General features: G+C 39.4%; 1 protein-coding gene across 4 annotated transcripts in view; it reads right to left on the reverse strand.

Moving 5' to 3' along the window:
- Positions 1-19,653, reverse strand: part of TBC1D4 (TBC1 domain family member 4) — a 210,246-nt gene that overhangs the window by 129,469 nt on the left and 61,124 nt on the right. The window contains exon 1 of one of the 4 annotated variants that reach the window (XM_070380588.1): positions 9,219-9,272. The exons of the other annotated variants lie outside the window; for them this stretch is intronic. Coding sequence (XP_070236689.1) covers positions 9,219-9,257 — 39 coding nt within the window. The 5' untranslated portion in view covers positions 9,258-9,272. Of the gene's footprint in view, positions 1-9,218; positions 9,273-19,653 lie in introns of those variants that run through there. 4 annotated transcript variants of the gene reach the window in all.

Consider the following 19,653-nt stretch of genomic DNA (forward strand, 5'->3'; position numbering starts at 1 on the left):
ACAAGACTTGCACAGTCCCTGAATCTCTAAAGAAAGGAAGAAAGTGAAGCAGTAAGGTGACTAAGGAGCCTGAGAACCAGAGTAACCAACAGGTACTTACTACAAAGCCTTGCTGGCCAACGTCAGAGCAGCAACTGAAACTGGAAGGCTTTTGGCTACCCCAAAAACAGATGAATGATAAAGCCAATGGCCAAGTCTAAGGGGCTAAACTCTGGAAACTGCTCCCCTCAGCACTCACACTCAAGATGGGAACTCAGACTGACAAGAAACTGCTAGACATAAAATCAAACTTGAGTAGAACAGGAAAAGGAAAGAGAAGGTCCAGAGAAAAGAAGAAAAGAATAAGCCAGGAAATCTCACAAAATAAGCTACTGCATTTTTTAACAGTCTTATGAATATATAATTTACATATCCCAAATTTTGCCTTTTTAAAGCATACAATTCATTCATTTTTAGTGTATTTACAAAGTTATGCAGTCATCAGGTCAGTTCAGTTCAGTGGCTCAGTTGTGTCTGACTCTCTGCAACCCCAGGGACTACAGCATGCCAGACTTCCCAGTCTATCACCAACTCCAGGACCCTGCTCAAACTCATGTCCATAGAGTTGCTGATGCCATCCAACCATCTCATCCTCTGTCGTCCCCTTCTCCTCCTCCTTTCCCAGCATCAGGGTCTTTTCCAATGAGTCAGTTCTTTGCATTAGGTGGCCAAAGTATTAGAGCCTCAGCTTTAGCATCAGTCCTTCCGATGAATATTCAGGACTAATTTCCTTTAGGATTGACTGGTTGGATCTCCTTGCAGTCCAAGGGACTCTTAAGAGTCTTCTCCTATACCACAGTTCAAAAGCATCAATTCTTTTTGATGCTCAAAAAGAATTGAGGATCAATTTTTTTTTTTTGGCGCTCAGCTTTCTTTATGGTCAAACTCTCACATCCATACATGACTACTGCAAAAACCATTGCTTTGACTAGATGGACCTTTTTCAGCAAAGTAATGTCTCTGGTTTTTTACATGCTGTCTAGGTTAGTCACAGCTTTTCTTCCAAGGAGTAAGCATCTTTTAATTTCATGGCTGCAGTCACCATCTGCAGTGATTTTGGAGCCCAAGAAAATACAGTCTGTCACTGTTTCCATTGTTTCCCCATCTATTTGCCATGAAGTGATGGGACTGGATGCCATGATCTTAGTTTTTTGAATATTGAGTTTTAAACCAGCTTCTTCACTCTCCTCTTTCACTGCAGTCATCACCATTACCCAATTTTAGGACATTTTCAACACCCCAGAAAGAAACCTTGTACCTGTTACCAGTCACACTTCCAAATCCTCAGCCTTCCCCCTCTCACCCAACTCCTAAAAACCACTAATGTATTTTCTCTATTCACAGTTTTTATTATTTTACATAAATGGTTGTTACACAATATGGTCTTTTATGACTGGTTCCTTTCACTTAGCACTTTTTGAGATCCATCTATGTTGTAGCATGTATTGCTATGCTAAGTCACTTCAGTCGTGTCCGACTCTGTGTGACCACATAGACGGCAGCCCACCAAGCTCCCCCATCCCTGGGATTCTCCAGGCAAGAACACTGGAGTGGCTTGCCATTTCCTTCTCCAATGCATGAAAGTGAAAAGTGAAAGTGAAGTCGCTCAGTCATGTCCGACTCTGAGCGACCCCATGGATTGCAGCCTAACAGGCTCTTCGGTCCATGGGATTTTCCAAGCAAGAGTACTGGAGTGGGGTGCCATTGCCTTCTCCGTAGCATGTATTAGTAATTCATAAACTTCATTCCTTTTTATTGCCAAATGATATTCCATTGTATAAGCATAACACTTTTGTTTCTCTATTCATCACTTAAAGGGCATTTGAGTGGTTTACACTTTTTGGCTTCTATGAACAATGCTGTTATGAACATTCATCTATAAGTTTTGCATACACTATGTTTTCATTTCTCTTGGAACTGTTGAGTAATATGGTAACTCTATGTTTAAACTTTTGAGCAATTCCAGACTATTTCCCATAGTGGCTGTATGATTAATGTTTTACATTCCTGTCAACAATGTGTGAAGGTTCCAATGACTCTACTTCTTTGTCAACACTTGTTACTGTCTGTCTTTTTTGTCATTGCTGTTTGGGTAGGTGTCAAGTAATAATTTGTGGGTTTGATTTGCATTTCAATATGGCAAAAGACACCGAGCATTTGAACATTTGCATATCTCCTTGGAGAAAATGCCATTGAAATACTTTGCCCATTTTTAATTGGATGATGTGTCTTTATTATTGAGTGGTAATAGTTCTTTATATATTCTGGTTATAAGTCCCTTTAGACATATGATTTGCAAATATTTTCTCTCATATTACGCATTGTCCTTTCATTTTCTTGAAGGTAAACGTGCACAACCTTTTAATTTTGATAAAGTCCAGCTTAGTCTTCTCTTTTGACCTTTATATTTTGGAGGCCATATCTAAAAAAACATTGACTAAATCCAAGGTCATGAAGATTTGCTCCCACATTTATTCTAGGAGTTTTATAGTTTTACCTCTTACATTTAGATCTATGATCCACTTTAAGTTAGTTTTTGGATAGTATGTGAAGTAGGCTGCAAGTTCATCCTCGTGGCTACAGTCCATGGGGTCACTAAGGAGTTGGACATGACTTAGCAACTAAAACAACAACAATACAGCTTTCCCAGCACCACTTGCTGGAAGGATCATTTATTTCCCCACTGAACTGTTTTAGCACTCAGGCCAAAAGTTAATTTACAATAAATGTAAGAGTTTATTTCTCATCTTGGAATTCTGTTCTATAGATCCATGTCTATCTTGATGTGAGTACCACACTGTCTTGATTACTATAACTTTGTATTCTGAAACTGATAAATGTGAGTCCTCCAACTTTGTAATTTTTTTTAATGCTTTGAGTGTCCTAGGTCTCCTGAATTTCAGGATAAGTTTGCCAATTTCTGAAAAAAAAAAACAAAAACAAAAAAACAAGCCCTTGGGATTCCAAAAGTGATTGCACTGAATATCTTGATCAACTTGAGGATGCCATTTTAGCCATATTAATTTTTCCAATCCATGAACAAAGATGAATTGCCATTTAGTAGATTTCATTGTTTTTCAATAACATTTTGTAGTTTTTAATGAACAAGTCTTGTACTTCTTTTCCTAAATTTATTTCTGTTTTGTTCTTTTTCATGCTAGTGTAAATGTAATTGTTTTTTTAACATCGTTTTTGGCTTGTTTATTGCCAGATGGAAATTTCTGGTCTTAATCATTTCACCTAGAGCAAACTCTAGATTCTCTCTCTCCATTTCTCACTCCCTTGCTTCCAAACATATTAAAATTCCAGTTTTTCAGAAAGAGCTACTGGTAAGTTATCAGTCTTACCCTCAAGAAAACTTTTACTAGATGTTTTAGTTTGAGTATATGCATGTGTGTATATAATTATACACATCTGTGGTTTTTTTTTTACAGTTAATGAATCTACAAACAGAATCTTACCAACATTCATATTACAATGATGGTAGGTTATGGGCAATTTTTTTCATCATTGCTAAATTTGTTTTCAAATTTTTTCTATAATTAATATGTACAATTTGTTTCTATTTTTTTTAATTCAATTTTTAAAGTGTTTTTTCACTTCTGTCAAGTAAGTTTGTCAACTGCTTCAATTTAAGACTAAGAAAATGACTATAATTTCAGTTAGTATAAATTCATTTCCGTAGTCTTAGAAAACATTTGATACTTTTCCAGTGTGAATTCATTCAAAATTACTCATTAGACTTTTTTTTCCTTCAAAATACTCTAGTTGATAGATAATTTAAAGTATTTGAGCCCTTCTTGAATTTTTACAAGTTGATTAGTTCACTTCAGCTTGAGGTGCACAGTTTGATTCAGACTAATCCTTGGTGAAGTTTCACAGTAAAATAAACAAACTCCTAAATATAGCTTTAAGGGACAAAACCATAAATCTCTTTAACAAACTAATATTCTGCTGCCTAGAAACATCTTCAAAAAGGGCATAAATGTTCTCTGTAATCCATCTTTTAGATATCTGTAAAAAGCCCCTTCTAATCTTAAGATGTTAAGACACTGCTATCAGTTTATCCTTATCCTGTTCTGTCGCCTCTGGGGGAAATGAATCTGATGCAAACCTTTTAAATGTTCCGATCTTAAAAAAAAAAAAAAAAAAAAAAAAAATGTTCTGATCTACTTCACAGAATTTATAAAAAATGTCCTTAGTTTCAGGATTTTAATATTTGTTCCCCAAATTCATTCTTGTTTACTTTATCCCTATTTGCCACAGACCTAAACTTCAGTTGCCTATTTTGTTCAAAGGAAATCAAAGTCCTCTGGGAATACTGCTGTGAGCTCTAAATAAGCTGATATACATAAAGCTCTTAACACAGCGTATGCTGGTGATAATCACTCAATAAATGGTAGCTCCAATTAGCTCTATTTAATACATTTTCAAAACTTTACTATATTATCTCCCCCTTTCATACTCAAAGTTGTTCAGTCTGTCTTCCTCTACAGTCTGCTGAAACCACACCCTCCCTTAACGTGTATAGTAATCTGAGGGTGGGCACACCTCAGTGTTATACACAGTAGGACAATGTGCCTTCTGTCTCCTTCTCCTCAGCTGACTCCTTAACAATTGCAACCTATAGCCCTAGTGAATTATGCCCCAAATAAACTAGGTGCCAATGAAGACTAGAGGTCAAAACTATAAATAAACTCCACACGTGCTATATTTGCTTAAGAAGATGGGTCATGGCACACCGCAAAGAATACTATTACATGATGTGCAGTCAAAAAATTAAACACCTGTTTTGTTTCAGAACAACCACATGGAAATTAATAGTGAAATCAACTGCCTTAAAAAGAGGAAGTTCACAACCTATATTTCAAGCATAGATATAAAATATTTTCACCAATCTCAAATGCCAGACACTTCACACAGACTATGACTCCAAGTGGCAAAGGCTATATAAGTCCACAGAGATAAAGAGGCCAAAAGTACCCTAATGCTGTGCAGTGTGTTTTGCAAGTGATTTAAATATTCTTCAAAGCTGTTCTTTACTTTTCTTTACTGAGCCCAAAAAGGAAGCAAATGGTAAACATGACAACAACTCAAATTTTAATGCAGATAGAGTAAATAAAATACACACTATCATTCTTCTCACCTTTACAATGTAATGTAACAAAATGAAACTAGTTACCACTTGGTAGGAAATGTGAGGTCTTCTGTAAAACCCAATTAATGTTATCAGTGTTATAGCGGATATAATTATATATCAATATATGATATACCGACAAAAGCCTTTGCCCCGTGAGGCCTTTAGGATCCCTCTCAAGCTTACAAACATTTGAGGGAAAGGACTTCTCTAAAAATGCTTCAGAGGCTGGGACATTTTGAACAAAGAAAGTGTTTAGAAAGAACAATGCTGGAATTGTTGTATAATACTGTAGTAATAGCCCCAAGCACAGGATGCTAACAGTGTCTCTTAAGACTCTAGGGCTCAAAAAGTATTACCTCTACTTGCAATACCAACTTTACTTAATCCTAAAAATTTTCAGAAGACTAAGGGTGGTTTCCCAGATAGCTCAGTGGATAAAGAATCTGCATGAAATGCAGGAGACAAAGAGACCTGTGTTCAGTCCCTGTGTCAGGAAGATCCTCTGGAGAAGGGCATGGCAACCCACTCCAGTATTCTTGCCTGGAGAATCCTGTGGACAGAGGAGCCTGGAGGGCTACAGTTGGGATTGCAAAGAGTCAGGCAGAACTGAAGTGACTAAGCACAGCACAGCAAGGATAAATGAGTCAGCTTGCCTGAGTATATTCTCAGTTTTTTATGTGAGACAAGGAGGATTGTACACCTAAGCCGGTGGACAATTCCAACTGAGTCCTGGATGATGCTCTTAAAAGAGTTGACTTTATTAAACAAACACTAGTTCATTGTAGAAAGTCTCAATAAAGAGCACTGAAATCTCCTTCTACATATGGAAAAAACTCAGGGGCATGGCAAAAGAAGAGTTCTCAATAAAGTCTACTAAGAGGTGAACTGCCTACAAAATCAGACTGAGAAGCCTGTATCACATTCTAGAAGAAGGAAGAACCATCCACTGAAAGATTTTTAGTATGTTGAAATGATAGAAGTACTTAGAGAAAATAGACACAATTAGACTAGTTAGGATGCCATCTCAATAATCCAGATATGAGGTAATCCAGCTGTGGACTAAGGATTTGGAAGTAGAAAGGAAAAAATGCATACAAAGACTATTCAAAGTCAAAATGTGAAGAATGTTTGAATGCAAGGGTAGAAAGAAAGAAAATCATGGTAAAGTATGAGGTTTGAGGAGAGGTCACTGAATTCAGTTCAGTTCAGTTCAGTCTCTCAGTCATGTTCGACTGTTTGTGACCCCATGAATCGCAGCACGCCAGGCCTCCCTGTCCATCACCAACTCCCGGAGTTCACTCAGACTCACATCTATCGAGTCAGTGATGCCATCCAGCCATCTCATCCTCTGTCGTCCCCTTCTCCTCCTGCCCCCAATCCCTCCCAGCATCAGAGTCTTTTCCAGTGAGTCAACTCTTCGCATGAGGTGGCCAAAGTACTGGAGTTTCAGCTTTAGCATCATTCCTTCCAAAGAAATCCCAGGGCTGATCTCCTTTAGAATGGACTGGTTGGATCTCCTTGCAGTCCAAGGGACTCTCAAGAGTCTTCTCCAACACCACAGTTCAAAAGCATCAATTCTTCAGGGCTCAGCTTTCTTCACAGTCCAACTCTCACATCCATACATGACCACTGGAAAATCCATAGCCTTGACTAGACAGACCTTTGTTGGCAAAGTAATGTCTCTGCTTTTGAATATGCTATCTAGGTTGGTCATAACTTTCTTTCCAAGGAGTAAGCGTCTTTTAATTTCATGGCTGCAGTCACCATCTGCAGTGATTTTGGAGCCCCAAAAAATAAAGTCTGACACCGTTTCCACTGTTTCCCCATCTATTTCCCATAAAGTGATGGGACCAGATGCCATGATCTTCGTTTTCTGAATGTTGAGCTTTAAGCCAACTTTTTCACTCTCCACTTTCACTTTCATCAAGAGGCTTTTTAGTTTCTCTTCACTTTCTTCCATAAGGGTGGTTACTACCATAGATTAAAGAGGGATGTCAGAAGAAATAATCAAGACTTTAAAAGATGAATTCATTTTAGACACATTGAGTTTGGAGAGACGTAAGACATTCAATTGCAGTCAGTCACCAGCACTGGTAGCTGTTATGATGTAAGAGACCCGGTGACTACCACACTGCTGAGAATGGCTAACACTAGAAAAGTATTAGATTGATGAAATTTCCCTCAGGGTCATTACATTCTGCAAAAACAAGTTTATCAAGCCATTTTTACACAGACATACCATTTGAAAGTACTTCTAACCTTGGCACTCTTTACCTTAATGCTTTAAACTGTGTTTGTGAACACAAAAATATTAAATAACAGATCACCAAATGTAGTTCTGGCAAACAGCAAAGTGTGCATCACATTATGAATATAAAATTCATTCTGTTGCTTGAATTTATTTTAGACTTTGGTTTTTCAAATATTTTTCTTACATTAAATGACTTTTTGTTTCCAATTATCTTGTGAGAAAGCACACAATTTGTTTGGATCAAAAATATTAAGGCTGGTATACAAGGAGGAAAATTTCTTAGGTTAAAGAGTTTTACTTGATCATCTCCTGATATTTTTGGTTTGGTATACAATCACCTGAACCAAAAATAATCTTAACTTTTAATTCGTATTATTTCTGGCAGCAACAGGAAACAATCCATCATGGAATAAAGAAAATGACAGCTCACATAAATATCAAGTTCCTCCTTAACCATTTAAAAAAAAAGCATAACTACTTTGTGAAATTCAAGGGTCAAGGAACTGAGTGATATGACTTGCTAGGAATTTTGCAATATATTTTGATTTATAACTGAAATTAGGAAGCACATTACTTATGTAAAGCAAACTCATGAAGAAGTTTAACAAATACTTGGTATAAACCCTTGATCCACAAATCAAAATGACTACTCTTTGCAATAAATACTATGGCATGTTTTCCTTTATTTCCTCCTACTGTAAGAAGTAGAATTTGCACATATAAAAAGCAATCACTCATTCATCAGTAGTGACAAATATACCATACTAAAATCATAAAATGCTAACAAAAGGAGAAGCTGACCATGAGGAATGGAGGAACTCTATGTGCTATCTCTGTAATTTTTCTGTAAATCTAAAATGACTCTAAAATTTAAAATTCTATTTAAAAAAATCACTGTACTTTTATGCTTTTTAAAGGTCATGTTTTGCTTTAGTCTCACAACCAAATATTCATTCGATACATACATATTGAACAAATGGGTATATTAAGCTATACACAATACACAAAGATGACTAAGACCTGAGGACTAAGACATCAGGACATGCATGCTCAGTCACTCAGTTGTGTTCAACTCTTTGTGACCCCACGGACTGCAGCCTGCCAGGCTCCTCTGTCCTTGGGATTTTCCAGGCAAGAATACTGGAGTGGGTTGCCATTTCCTTCTCCAGAAAGACATCAACTCCCTCTAATTTCCAAGGTCTCACCCTCAAGGACTTTAATGTCAGGAGAAGAGATAAGACTGAGAACACAAAGTACAATACACAAAAGTCATAAAGCAACGTTTCCTCCCTTTTGGTGGTTCAGTGATAAAGAATCCACCTGCCAATGCAGGAGCCAAAGGAGATGTGGGTTCAGTCCCTGGACTGGGAGGATCTCCTGGAGAAGGAAACGCAACCCACTCCAGCATTCTTGCCTGGAGAGTCCCATGGACAGAGGAGCCCTGCAAATCCATTGAGCCAGGCTGAATCTTCCTCTGGACTTAAATCTAAGGCCTCACAGTTGGGTGCCAGGTGTTGTTGGATAACGAAAAGTCTCTAAAAGAGTCTCAATTCTGGAATTAAATACCCAGTTCACATAGAAACCAAATTCCGTACTTCATGCAAAAGTAGAGTGTCGCCCTCCCCTGGCTCAGACCTGCCGTTTTCTCTTCCCTTGGCTAGCAGCTTTCCTTGGCACATCCTACTGGCTCCTGTGCAGTTGCCTGCGACCCCCTTGGGGAGGCAGAGAAAGTCTTAATGTGTTGGTCATTCAGTCGTGTCTGATTATCTGCGATCGCATAGACTGTACCTTGCCAGGCTCCTTTGTCCACAGAGAAAGTCCAGCCATTCACTTCTTCAGGGATCTTCCTGACCCAGGGATCAAGCCCGGGTCTCCTGCATTGCAGGAAGATTCTTCACCATCTGAGCCACCAGAGAAATTCTTAACTGCCCTACAAATACCTATATTGCTTTGCCATTCAGATGCCCAGAGATGTCTGCTCCACCCACATATGGGCTCCCTGACCCATCTGTGACCAACGCCAGCATACCTTCTTGGGATGGTCACTTACAATTCCATGGAATATCTCCAGCCCATTGTCAGTGGGAAAACAGACTCCCCACCCACTGTTCTCTACTCTCTGCCACTGTCTCCATCAGCCAGCTTCTTCCCTTGAGATTCCTCTGGCATAAATGTTACATGGTTCTCTCTGTTCCCCAAGCTCCAGAGAACACGATCAGGCTCGCTTTTCATTCTTTCTCTCTCCCTTCCTTCCTCCCACCCTGACTCTTGCTCATAAGCACAAATGGACATAATAAATATAAATAACTCAAGGCACTTTTACAGTAATTCAAATTTGAATATGAACCTTACCCAAGGAACCCCTTTACTATGCAACTGACTTTATAATTCCCTCAGATAATTGCTTCAGAAAGTTTGGATGGAGCTTATTCTGCTAGTCAAGTTCTGTTGCAATCTGAGAGGTGTTTTTAAGCAATCATCTGGCCTCTTTACAGTTCTGACCTCTTCCAATTCCAGTGCTGGATTAAAAAAAAAAGTTGTTGAAGATGTTGCAACATTCTTACCCCCCTAATTCCTTGGACTGCTACCTAAAAATGCATCTATCTAGTTAAGATCACAGATTCTACCAACTTTGTAGTCTTATAGCCTATTACCAGCTTTAAGAAAAAACAGACCAGATGAAATATCTTAGTTCAGATTAAGCACCCCCTGGTGTTGGTGATGGATAGGGAGGCCTGGCGTGCTGTGATTCATGGGGTCGCAAAGAGTCAGACACGACTGAGCAACTGAACTGAACTAAACTGAACTGATGTTATATAGGAAAAGCTATTTAAAATAATATTAAATGAGGAAAAGTACTCTTCCAAATACTCTAACAGATGTTGTTTCTTACATTACAGAAGGAAATGAGCGGGACTTCCCACTGGTCCAGTGGTTAAGAATCTGCCTGCCAATGTAGGGGACACGGGTTTGATCCCTGGTCTGAGAGGATCCCACATGCCGCTGGGCAACTAAGCCCGTGCACCCTAGAGCCCGCGCTCCCCAACCAGAGAAGCCACTGCAGTGAGAAGCCCATGCACCGCGACTAGAGTAGCCCCTGCTGGCTGCAACTAGAGAAGGCCCACATGCAGCAACGCAGACCCAGCACAGCCAAAAATAAATTTAAAACTTTTTTAAAAAGGAAATGAGGGACTTCCTGGTGGTCCAGTGGCAGAAACTCCCCACTCCCAGTGAAGGGGGCTCGGTATCAATCCCTGGTCAGGAAGCTAGATCCCACGTGCTGCAACTAAAGAACTGGCATGCCCATTGAAGATCAAAGATCCGTGTGCTGAAACTAAGACCCAGTGCAGTCAAATAAACAAATGAAGGAAATGAATGAGAAGCACATGGTGGTAAATGAGTGAATAACAATCTGCTGAAGGATAAGACTGAAGCAGGCATCATATATTAACTGTGGCCTCCCAGTCATCACTACTTTACGGGTGGTGGTACATTTGGGATTCACAAATTGCATTAAATTCAAAAATCTTTACTGAGTGCTTACCATGTGCATGATACCAGGCTATATGCTATAAAGAATATTTTAAAAATTATATGATACAGTGGCTGTCCTCAGGGGTGGTGAGATATATACAAATAACCACAGAATACCACAAACAATAAGCACTAAAAGAATATGCCACTACGAGATTACATTTTCTGATAGGATTAGAAGACCTCATACAGGAAGAGGCTTTTTGCTAGATTTTAAAGGAAAGAGCAGGATTTCATGGGGCAGAAATGGGAAGAAGATTGCATTAACAAATACGAAGAGGGGGAAAATAAAGAATGGCTTGTAACATGTTTTAGAGGAAAGGATAGCACCAGAGAATGACAAAGAGCTTGGATCTGGAGAATTCCTCCAAAAAGAGTGAGAGATGAGTTCTGGGTGGAGCAGCAGAAAACAAAAAGGAAAAGGACTCCTCTTATTTCAAAAACATTTGATCCCAGAGAAGGAAGTTCCACTGACTGACGGCTCCCAGCCATTCCTCACCAGCTGCAGCCGGCCCTGCAACTACAAGGCCCTATCTATAATATGTAAATCCTAAGCATGGAGTTTGGGATTTTAAATTTTTGGTTTTGAGCATAAGTTTTGAATTTTAAAAGGTTTGAATTTCTTTTCAGAGTGCTGCTGCAGTACATACACAGTCACACAATCTACATGTGCAGCCTTCCTTCTGTAGTTCGAAACTACCCAAGTCTCAAGGGGGATTTGATGAGGTAAGTAAATGAGAAATTTACAAGTGCTAAAAACAATCTGAAATGCAGATCTCTCTATTTGCAAGAAGATAAGCCGGAATCTTAATCAGATGGCTATTAAAGCTCCCTGGAACATAATCAGAAATAACAAAAGTTTCAAATAACCCCATACAATTTTGCCTTGTGAGATCCTTGTGAATTCTATCCAATAAGAATGTAACAAGTCACACCTAATAGACTGAAGTACCCAGATGCCATGGGAACAAGGAAGAGAGCAAGAAAACATAAAAGCAGGAAATCGTTCAGGAAGGAGTGAACAACTTCTAGGGAAGGAACACAGCACATGCAGGGGCTGAACAAGGCCATTAGTTATTAATAGAACACGGAACTTGAGTGAATAGAAAACGCCAAGAAGTTAATAAAAGTAGGAATGATTTAAGCAGGCTTACACACTTGGCTATTATTAAGAGCCCAACCTCAGGTATTCAGACAGTCAACAAATAAAACTCTTCATTCAAAATTTAGATGTTTACCTCTCAACAGAAACCCTACCCACTTACCCCAAATGAGGCACTAAGAACATCTTGGCAGCCGTGTCACAATGGCTTTCCAAGTTTCTTTCAGAGAAATGATGAGCTACAGGAACAGCTGGGCACCACAGCACAGCTGCAAATCTTTCAAGGGCACAAATGATGCCTCAGAACACTGACAATAAAACAAACCCTTGACCTCACAAAGTCTTTTCTGGCCATTTTATTTGGCCACATTACAATCTCTCCATCCTTGAATTCATCATTGGTTCTGGTCTGTGACTGTCATTGGTTTTGGTCTCTCTGACCCTATTTTCAGTCTCCCTAACTGTGGGGTCTTATCCCGAAATAACTTGACCAAAGTCCTTGAGGACAGGCATTGAGTTCCACTCATGTTTGCAACCCCCAAGGGTCTGGTATAGAGTCTTCAGGGATTTCTTGTAGAATTGGAAGCCCTGTTGCTAAATATTTCTTTGGAGTATATTTATACATACTCTCCCATTACAAAATGTTCTATAACAAGGATTGCAGAATAACTGTTTTTGCTAGGAACAATTACACTTCAAAGGAGCACAGCTATTCCATTGGTTGTGTGTAGTGTCTTGGAAGAAAAACATGATATAAATCAGCATATCATAGACTAGACAAATAGAACTTCTCTAATAAATCTTGTTTTCAACGCAGCAATTGTGGGCTTTAGAAATGTGCCTCATTTCCTTTATTATTAAAAACAAGTAAAAATTTTTTAAAAATGAAAACAAGTAAGGAAGTATTTCGACAACATTTTTAGCAAAAGAGAAGATGAAAGTATCAGTGGCTCAGTTGTGTCCGACTCGTTGCGAACCCACAAACTGTAGCCCACCAGGCTCCTCTGTCCACGGGATTTCCCAGGCAAGAATACTAGAGTGGGTTGCCTTTTCCTTCTCCGGGGAATCTCCCTGTCTCAGAGATTAAACCCCCATCTCCTGCGTTGGCAGGTGGATGCTTTACCACTAGGCCACTAGGGAAGCCCCCAGCATAGGCTCATGGGTTATAAAGACTGTGCACTAAAATGCACAGTTAGTAAACAAAGGACTATTTTTTTTTTAATTTTTTGTTTTGAGTTGGGGTATAGCTGATGAACAATCGTTATGATAGCTTCAGGTGAACAGTGAAGGGACCCAGCCACACATATATTTGTATACTAAGGGCTGTTTTTAATGACACCTTCTGTGCTTCCCTGGTGCCTCAGCTGGTAGAGAATCCATCCTCAATGTGGGAGGCCTGGATTCCATCCCTGGGTTGGGAAGATCCTCTGGAGAAGGGAATAGCTACCCTCTCCAGTATTCTGGCCTGGAGAATTCCATGGACTGTACAGTCCATGGGGTCGCAAAGAATCGGACACGACTGAGCAACTTCCACCTTACTTCCCTGGTGGCTCAGATAGTGAACAATCTGCCTATAATGCAGGAGCGTGGGTGCGTACTAAGTCTGACTCTTTGCAACTCACTGGACTGCAGCCCACCAGGCTCCTATGTCCATGGGGATTCTCCAGGCAAGAATACTTAGCGAGTTGCTGGGCCCTCCTCCAGGGAATTTTCTCAATCCAGGGATCAAACCAGTGTCACTGACAGGCGGGTTCTTTACCACTACTGCCCCCTGGGAAGTCCGTAATGCAGGAGATCTAAGTTCAATCCCTGGGTCAGGGAGATACCCTGGAGAAGGGAATGGCAACCCACTCCAGCATTCTTGCTGGAGAATTCCGTGGACAGAGAAGCCTGGTGGGCTACAGTTGGTGGGGTTGCAAAGAGTCGGACACAACTGAGCCACTAAAACACATTGTAATACACAAAGACCTTATTAACACTTAGGGGGTTAATATTGCTGATCTACATCCATTGTGAACTGCTGAGCAAAGATGAGTCCATCTGTCCCCTGACCTCAAGGAGTTCCTTGGGATGCTGTCTGAAAAATACAGTATTAAGGGAAAAAAAGTCAAAATAATTCAGGCCTGAAATCAGAAAGCCACTGCTTCTGGGACAACTACAGGATAATATTAGAGCATCCTTTTTTTTTTTCATAACCAAGATGAGAAGCTGTAACAAACAACACCAGATAACGATTTCCTTTATTTCCATCTTAAAATACCCTTTGATAGCATGTTTTCTATCATCTATTTATAAAGCCATGATCCATTAATCATTTCAAGTGGAAAATTAATTACTTTTGGATCAGAAGAAAAATCAGAAGTTCCTTTGAAAACATTGAAAATTTCTACTGTATATTTTTCATTATCAAAGAAAATTCTTTCAAAAGTTCAATCCTTTCCAATATTTAAATCCATCTTTTAAAAATTGCTATACTTCTATTACACATTTATCCAGTTATCTTTTATAACTGTCCAGGAAGACAGTGAAAAGGACCTTTTCTGGGCATTTATGTTAAAGGTAACATCAATGTAATGTGTCTTCTAAGAAAAATAGTCTTTTCTAATAAAAATAAGGATGGAGGGATCTTCAATGCATTTCTACATGTCACAGAATAGGAGATATTTAATGTGATACTTTGTCTATAAAGGAAAATACAGAATTCGGTCAACTATTTTCAGGTTTTAAAATAATTTTTGCTTTAGTGTTCCATCAGTTTGTAGGTCTAGCCACCATCTGTTTACCAGTTTTCCTTTAATTTACCTTATAGTTTTAACTCAAATTATATTTTCAAAAAGTCAGGCCAATTTTAGACCTGCAATCCCTACTAGTTAGACTAAATGACCTAATTGACAGAGAAAATGTATTATAATGAAATTATACCATAGCTAATCTTGGGAGGGAAAGTTTCAAAAACCAATAACACTCTAAATTAGAAACTAAAAACATTAGTCCCAAGTAATAATCACAAACTAGATCTACACAGGCAGCTGGTATTTGTCCTCAGTCAAGAGAAAGTTGCTACCATTTTATTGTAATTTTACCTATATTAACGCTTAATTTATATGGAAATCTATATATTTAAGGGTCTCTTCTCTGTTTAAAGCTAACTGGTAAGTTTTAGGGAAATATCTCAGTAAATCTCCATATAATTGATTTCCAAAAGAAAGGGACACAATAACATGTATATTTTCCCCCTGGTTAATACAGCAGTAAGAACACAAGGAAGCACTTAAACAAGAGGTGATTTGTTAGGACTAGTAACTTGCTACAATTTATGAAAGAGAGAGGGTTTTCTTTTCAAATTGAAAAAATAAATATATAAAAAGGCAATAAAACTGTAAAAAAGAAAGGAAATTGAATAACCAAGTTGGAGGGGGAATAAACCCAAGCAGGTGAAGACATCAATCAATTCCAGACACTATTTACTCTACAATTCTAGGTACTGAAGGCTGGGGAAGGAAGGTTTCTCTGTGAGACCATAAACAAAAACTTACATGATCTAGTAACGCCATAGCTACTTCTGCTCAGTCTCCATTTTAAGACTTTTCTAGTATAATTCCTTTGGGAGCAGGTCTTTACTTAATTTTTATACCACAGGTTTTATTCTCTCTCAATATAAATTAATTTTTTTTAAATTACAAAACATTGATCCAAGAACACAGTCATTTAATAAATTTGAAATCTTTTAGTTATATTGGCTTTTTTGCAATGACCTTTTAAAAATTATTTTAGATAATGCTTAAGGCAAGTCATTTTTTCAAAACTAACACAGTGATTGATTCCTGTCACTACATGATTTCACAAGAAGCATCAGGCATACAGCTAACAACTGAGTGGAGGTTAAGCTTTTTGTTTGTTATGTTTGGCTACTGCTAACCCTGTGATTCTAGACATATTAGAATAAACACATATAAATCAAATAATGCTTTTCTTTGTCACCTCAAATTCAAATCCATTTCTGAGCAACACTAGTTGAGATTCTAGGAACTACTCAGCCACTGGCTCAAGTTCTTACCTCATGGAACAAATGTCTACACAGGCTTGAAATCAGTCTTGCTCAACCCCATGGCTGGTAATAACCACAAAAGGCTTTTGATTGTCCAAAAACTACATCAAAGGGGAAACATCCCCAAATCAAAAGTCTTTAAACAAAAGGAGAAAGAGTGAACATCGGCAAAACACTAACTTTGAAGTACCATGTACATCAACATTATTAAGACAAATCTTTCAAAGTAGCCCATCAACCTCACACTGCTGTCACCCACTCTTGAGGCTTGAGCCTGGCCCCTGCTGCATAGAGACCTCATGGGCACTTGCCCTTACTCCCACATTCACCTTCTCAAATTACTCACAAACATCACTCTCCTCCAGACTTGATGATCACGTAAGGGGTGGGACCACTGGTCTCATTCATCTTTGCATCCACTACAGCATTTATAACAGTGCTTTATTCACAATTTAAATAACTTTCTGTTGCTTAGAAGAGCAAAAAGAAATGCTAAATTATGTTTCTCCTAATAATTCATTTTGTGAGCTGTTCATCAATTGCTGATGCACTTTGGTAAACACCCCCCTAATAGTTTTGAAGTAACTTAGAATGCACTCCTAATAGTGTGTGTGTGTGTGTGTGTTAATCACTTAGTCGTGTCTGACTCTTTGTGATCACATGGACTGTAGCCCACCAGGCTCCCCCATCCTTGGGATTTTCCAGGCAAGAATAATGGAGTGGGTTGCCGTTTCCTTCTTTAGCAATAGGAAAAAGAGCTGAACAAAAGTATGAACCACAAAAATAAAGTCAGGAAGCAAATAATATAAAACCTGGTTTTTAATACTTGGTATTCTCTATAGGTATAAAAACCAAAGATTGCTAAAATGCAGCCTTTATTAAAGGAGTACCTCAGTACTGTTTATTATAGTTTGGGAGGGTTTATATTGTCACCCTGCTTATTTAACTTCTCTGCAGAGTACATCATGAGAAACGCTGGGCTGGATGAAGCACAAGCTGGAATCAAGATTTCCGGGAGAAATACCAATAACCTCAGATATGCAGATGACACCACCCTTATGGCAGAAAGTGAAGAGGAACTCAAAAGCCTCTTGATGAAAGTGAAAGTGGAGAGTGAAAAAGTTGGCTTAAAGCTCAACATTCAGAAAACGAAGATCATGGCATCCAGTCCCATCACTTCATGGGAAATAGATGGGGAAACAGTGGAAATAGTGTCAGACTTTATTGTTTTGGGCTCCAAAATCACTGCAGATGGTGACTGCAGCCATGAAATTAAAAGACGATTACTCCTTGGAAGGAAAGTTATGACCAACCTAGATAGCATATTCAAAAGCAGAGACATTACTTTGCCAACAAAGGTCCGTCTAGTCAAGGCTATGGTTTTTCCAGCGGTCATGTATGGATGTGAGAGTTGGACTGTGAAGAAAGCTGAGTGCCGAAGAATTGATGCTTTTGAACTGTGGTGTTGGAGAAGACTCTTGAGAGTCCCTTGGACTGCAAGGAGATCCAACCAGTCCATTCTGAAGATCAGCCCTGGGATTTCTTTGGAAGGAATGATGCTAAAGCTGAAACTCCAGTACTTTGGCCACCTCCTGCGAAGAGTTGACTCATTGGAAAAGACTCTGATGCTGGGAGGGATTGGGGGCAGGAGGAGAAGGGGACGACAGAGGATGAGATGTCTGGATGGCAACACCGACTCGATGGACGTGAGTCTGAGTGAACTTCGGGAGTTGGTGATGGACAGGGAGGCCTGGCTTGCTGCGATTCATGGGGTCGCACAGAGTCGGACACGACTGAGCGACTGAACTGAATTGAACTGAACTGGGAGGGTTTTGCGGGGTGTGGGGTGGGGGGAGGGGAGGACAAGGAGGAAAACAAGCAAAGCTCACACTTTACAGTGTAAAAGCTTCTCCCAAGAGACAGATCTGAAACATACATCTGTTTTGTAGCATTCTACACTAAGGTCTGATGTTAACTACCAAATCAGACTTTTTAAGGAGGAAAATTTGAGAATTTACCTAGGAATCTGTCATGTGTTTTGCATATCCGTCCAGCACGTTTCTGCTCTATCCTTACTTTTTAAAATCATATATATAATAACAACTATTGGAAAACCGGAATGCTGTTTACTGATCTGAATCTATAAGAGAGTTTCCTTTAAAAAAAAAAGTCAGGAATTAATGTATAACCATTGCATTTAACTCTTATAAAGAAAACTAATATTCTTAGTAAGTCACTCTGTGTATAGAATCAAAGACTGAACAGCACAGGAACAAAAACATAATAGGCAAATGAGAAACAATTTTATTCCAAAGTAATTTTGGAGACACAGTTCCCTGAATGAGTTCATTGGTTCACTCTGAAATGGAATCATACAGCACAGGAGGCAGTATTACAACGCCTTTGCCTTCTTGGAACAGAGCCTGTCACAAACATCCACAGGGCAGATGGAGAGAGAAGTAAATAGGAGAACACAAGTTGTCACTGAGACCCTTTTCATCACACATTTCCTAGGGCTCCCATATTTCCAACCATTACAACTTTGGTCTTTAGTGGCTAACTTTAAGAAAAATAATGATAATCGGTGGCCCACTAGCTAAAAACCTAAGCGTCCTAAAGATAAGAATACATTAACTGTGGAAACTGCCACTGCTGAATCACCTATCACCAAATCTCTCATACTACATGTCCAGATTACCATTCAGTTCAGTTCAGTCACTCAGTCGTGTCCGACTCTTTGCTACCCCATGAACTGCAGCACGCCACACCTCCCTGTCCATCACCAACTCCCAAAGTTCACTCAGACTCATGTCCATCGAGTCGGTGTTGCCATCCAGACATCTCATCCTCTGTCGTCCCCTTCTCCTCCTGCCCCCAATCCCTCCCAGCATGAGTCTTTTCCAATGAGTCAACTCTTTGCATGAGGTGGCCAAAGTACTGGAGTTTCAGCTTTAGCATCATTCCTTCCAAAGAAATCCCAGGGCTGATCTCCTTCAGAATGGACTGGTTGGATCTCCTTGCATGGAGTCAAAGTGGTGTCAATCCTAGCTTTGCGTGAGAAAGTTTTTGGTGTTTCATTCTTAAGCATCAATGAGAAAGTAAAACTACCACACCATGCCTTCATATCATAAAATCACCCACTAGAAAAAGGAACTCAAGGAAGGTTAAGGAGGTTGAAGTCTTTTTCCTGCAAATAAGAAGGGGGACACAGAAAGGATTTGTACCTGAAGAGTCCCACAAGATCTCACTCTGTTTCATTTCCACCCCGATTCTCAGAGCTTTGGGGAGAACTGGCAGAAAGAAAAGGGTGAAGTCATATTCTGAGGGGTTTGCACAATTTGCTTGCCAGTGGAAAGACGAAGAGGAGGCCAGGTATCTTCTCCTGCAAGAACTCTGAAATTACAACTCACTGCTGAACAACCATCAACAGGAGAATGTTGGATTCCCACCAAAAAAAAAAAGATACCCCACATCCAAGGCACAGGAGAAACCCCAGCAAGACAGTAGAAGGGGCAAAATCATATTTAGAATCAAACCCC

Source organism: Bos mutus, chromosome 12 (genome assembly GCF_027580195.1).
Source record: "Bos mutus isolate GX-2022 chromosome 12, NWIPB_WYAK_1.1, whole genome shotgun sequence".
Lineage (NCBI taxonomy): Eukaryota > Metazoa > Chordata > Mammalia > Artiodactyla > Bovidae > Bos > Bos mutus.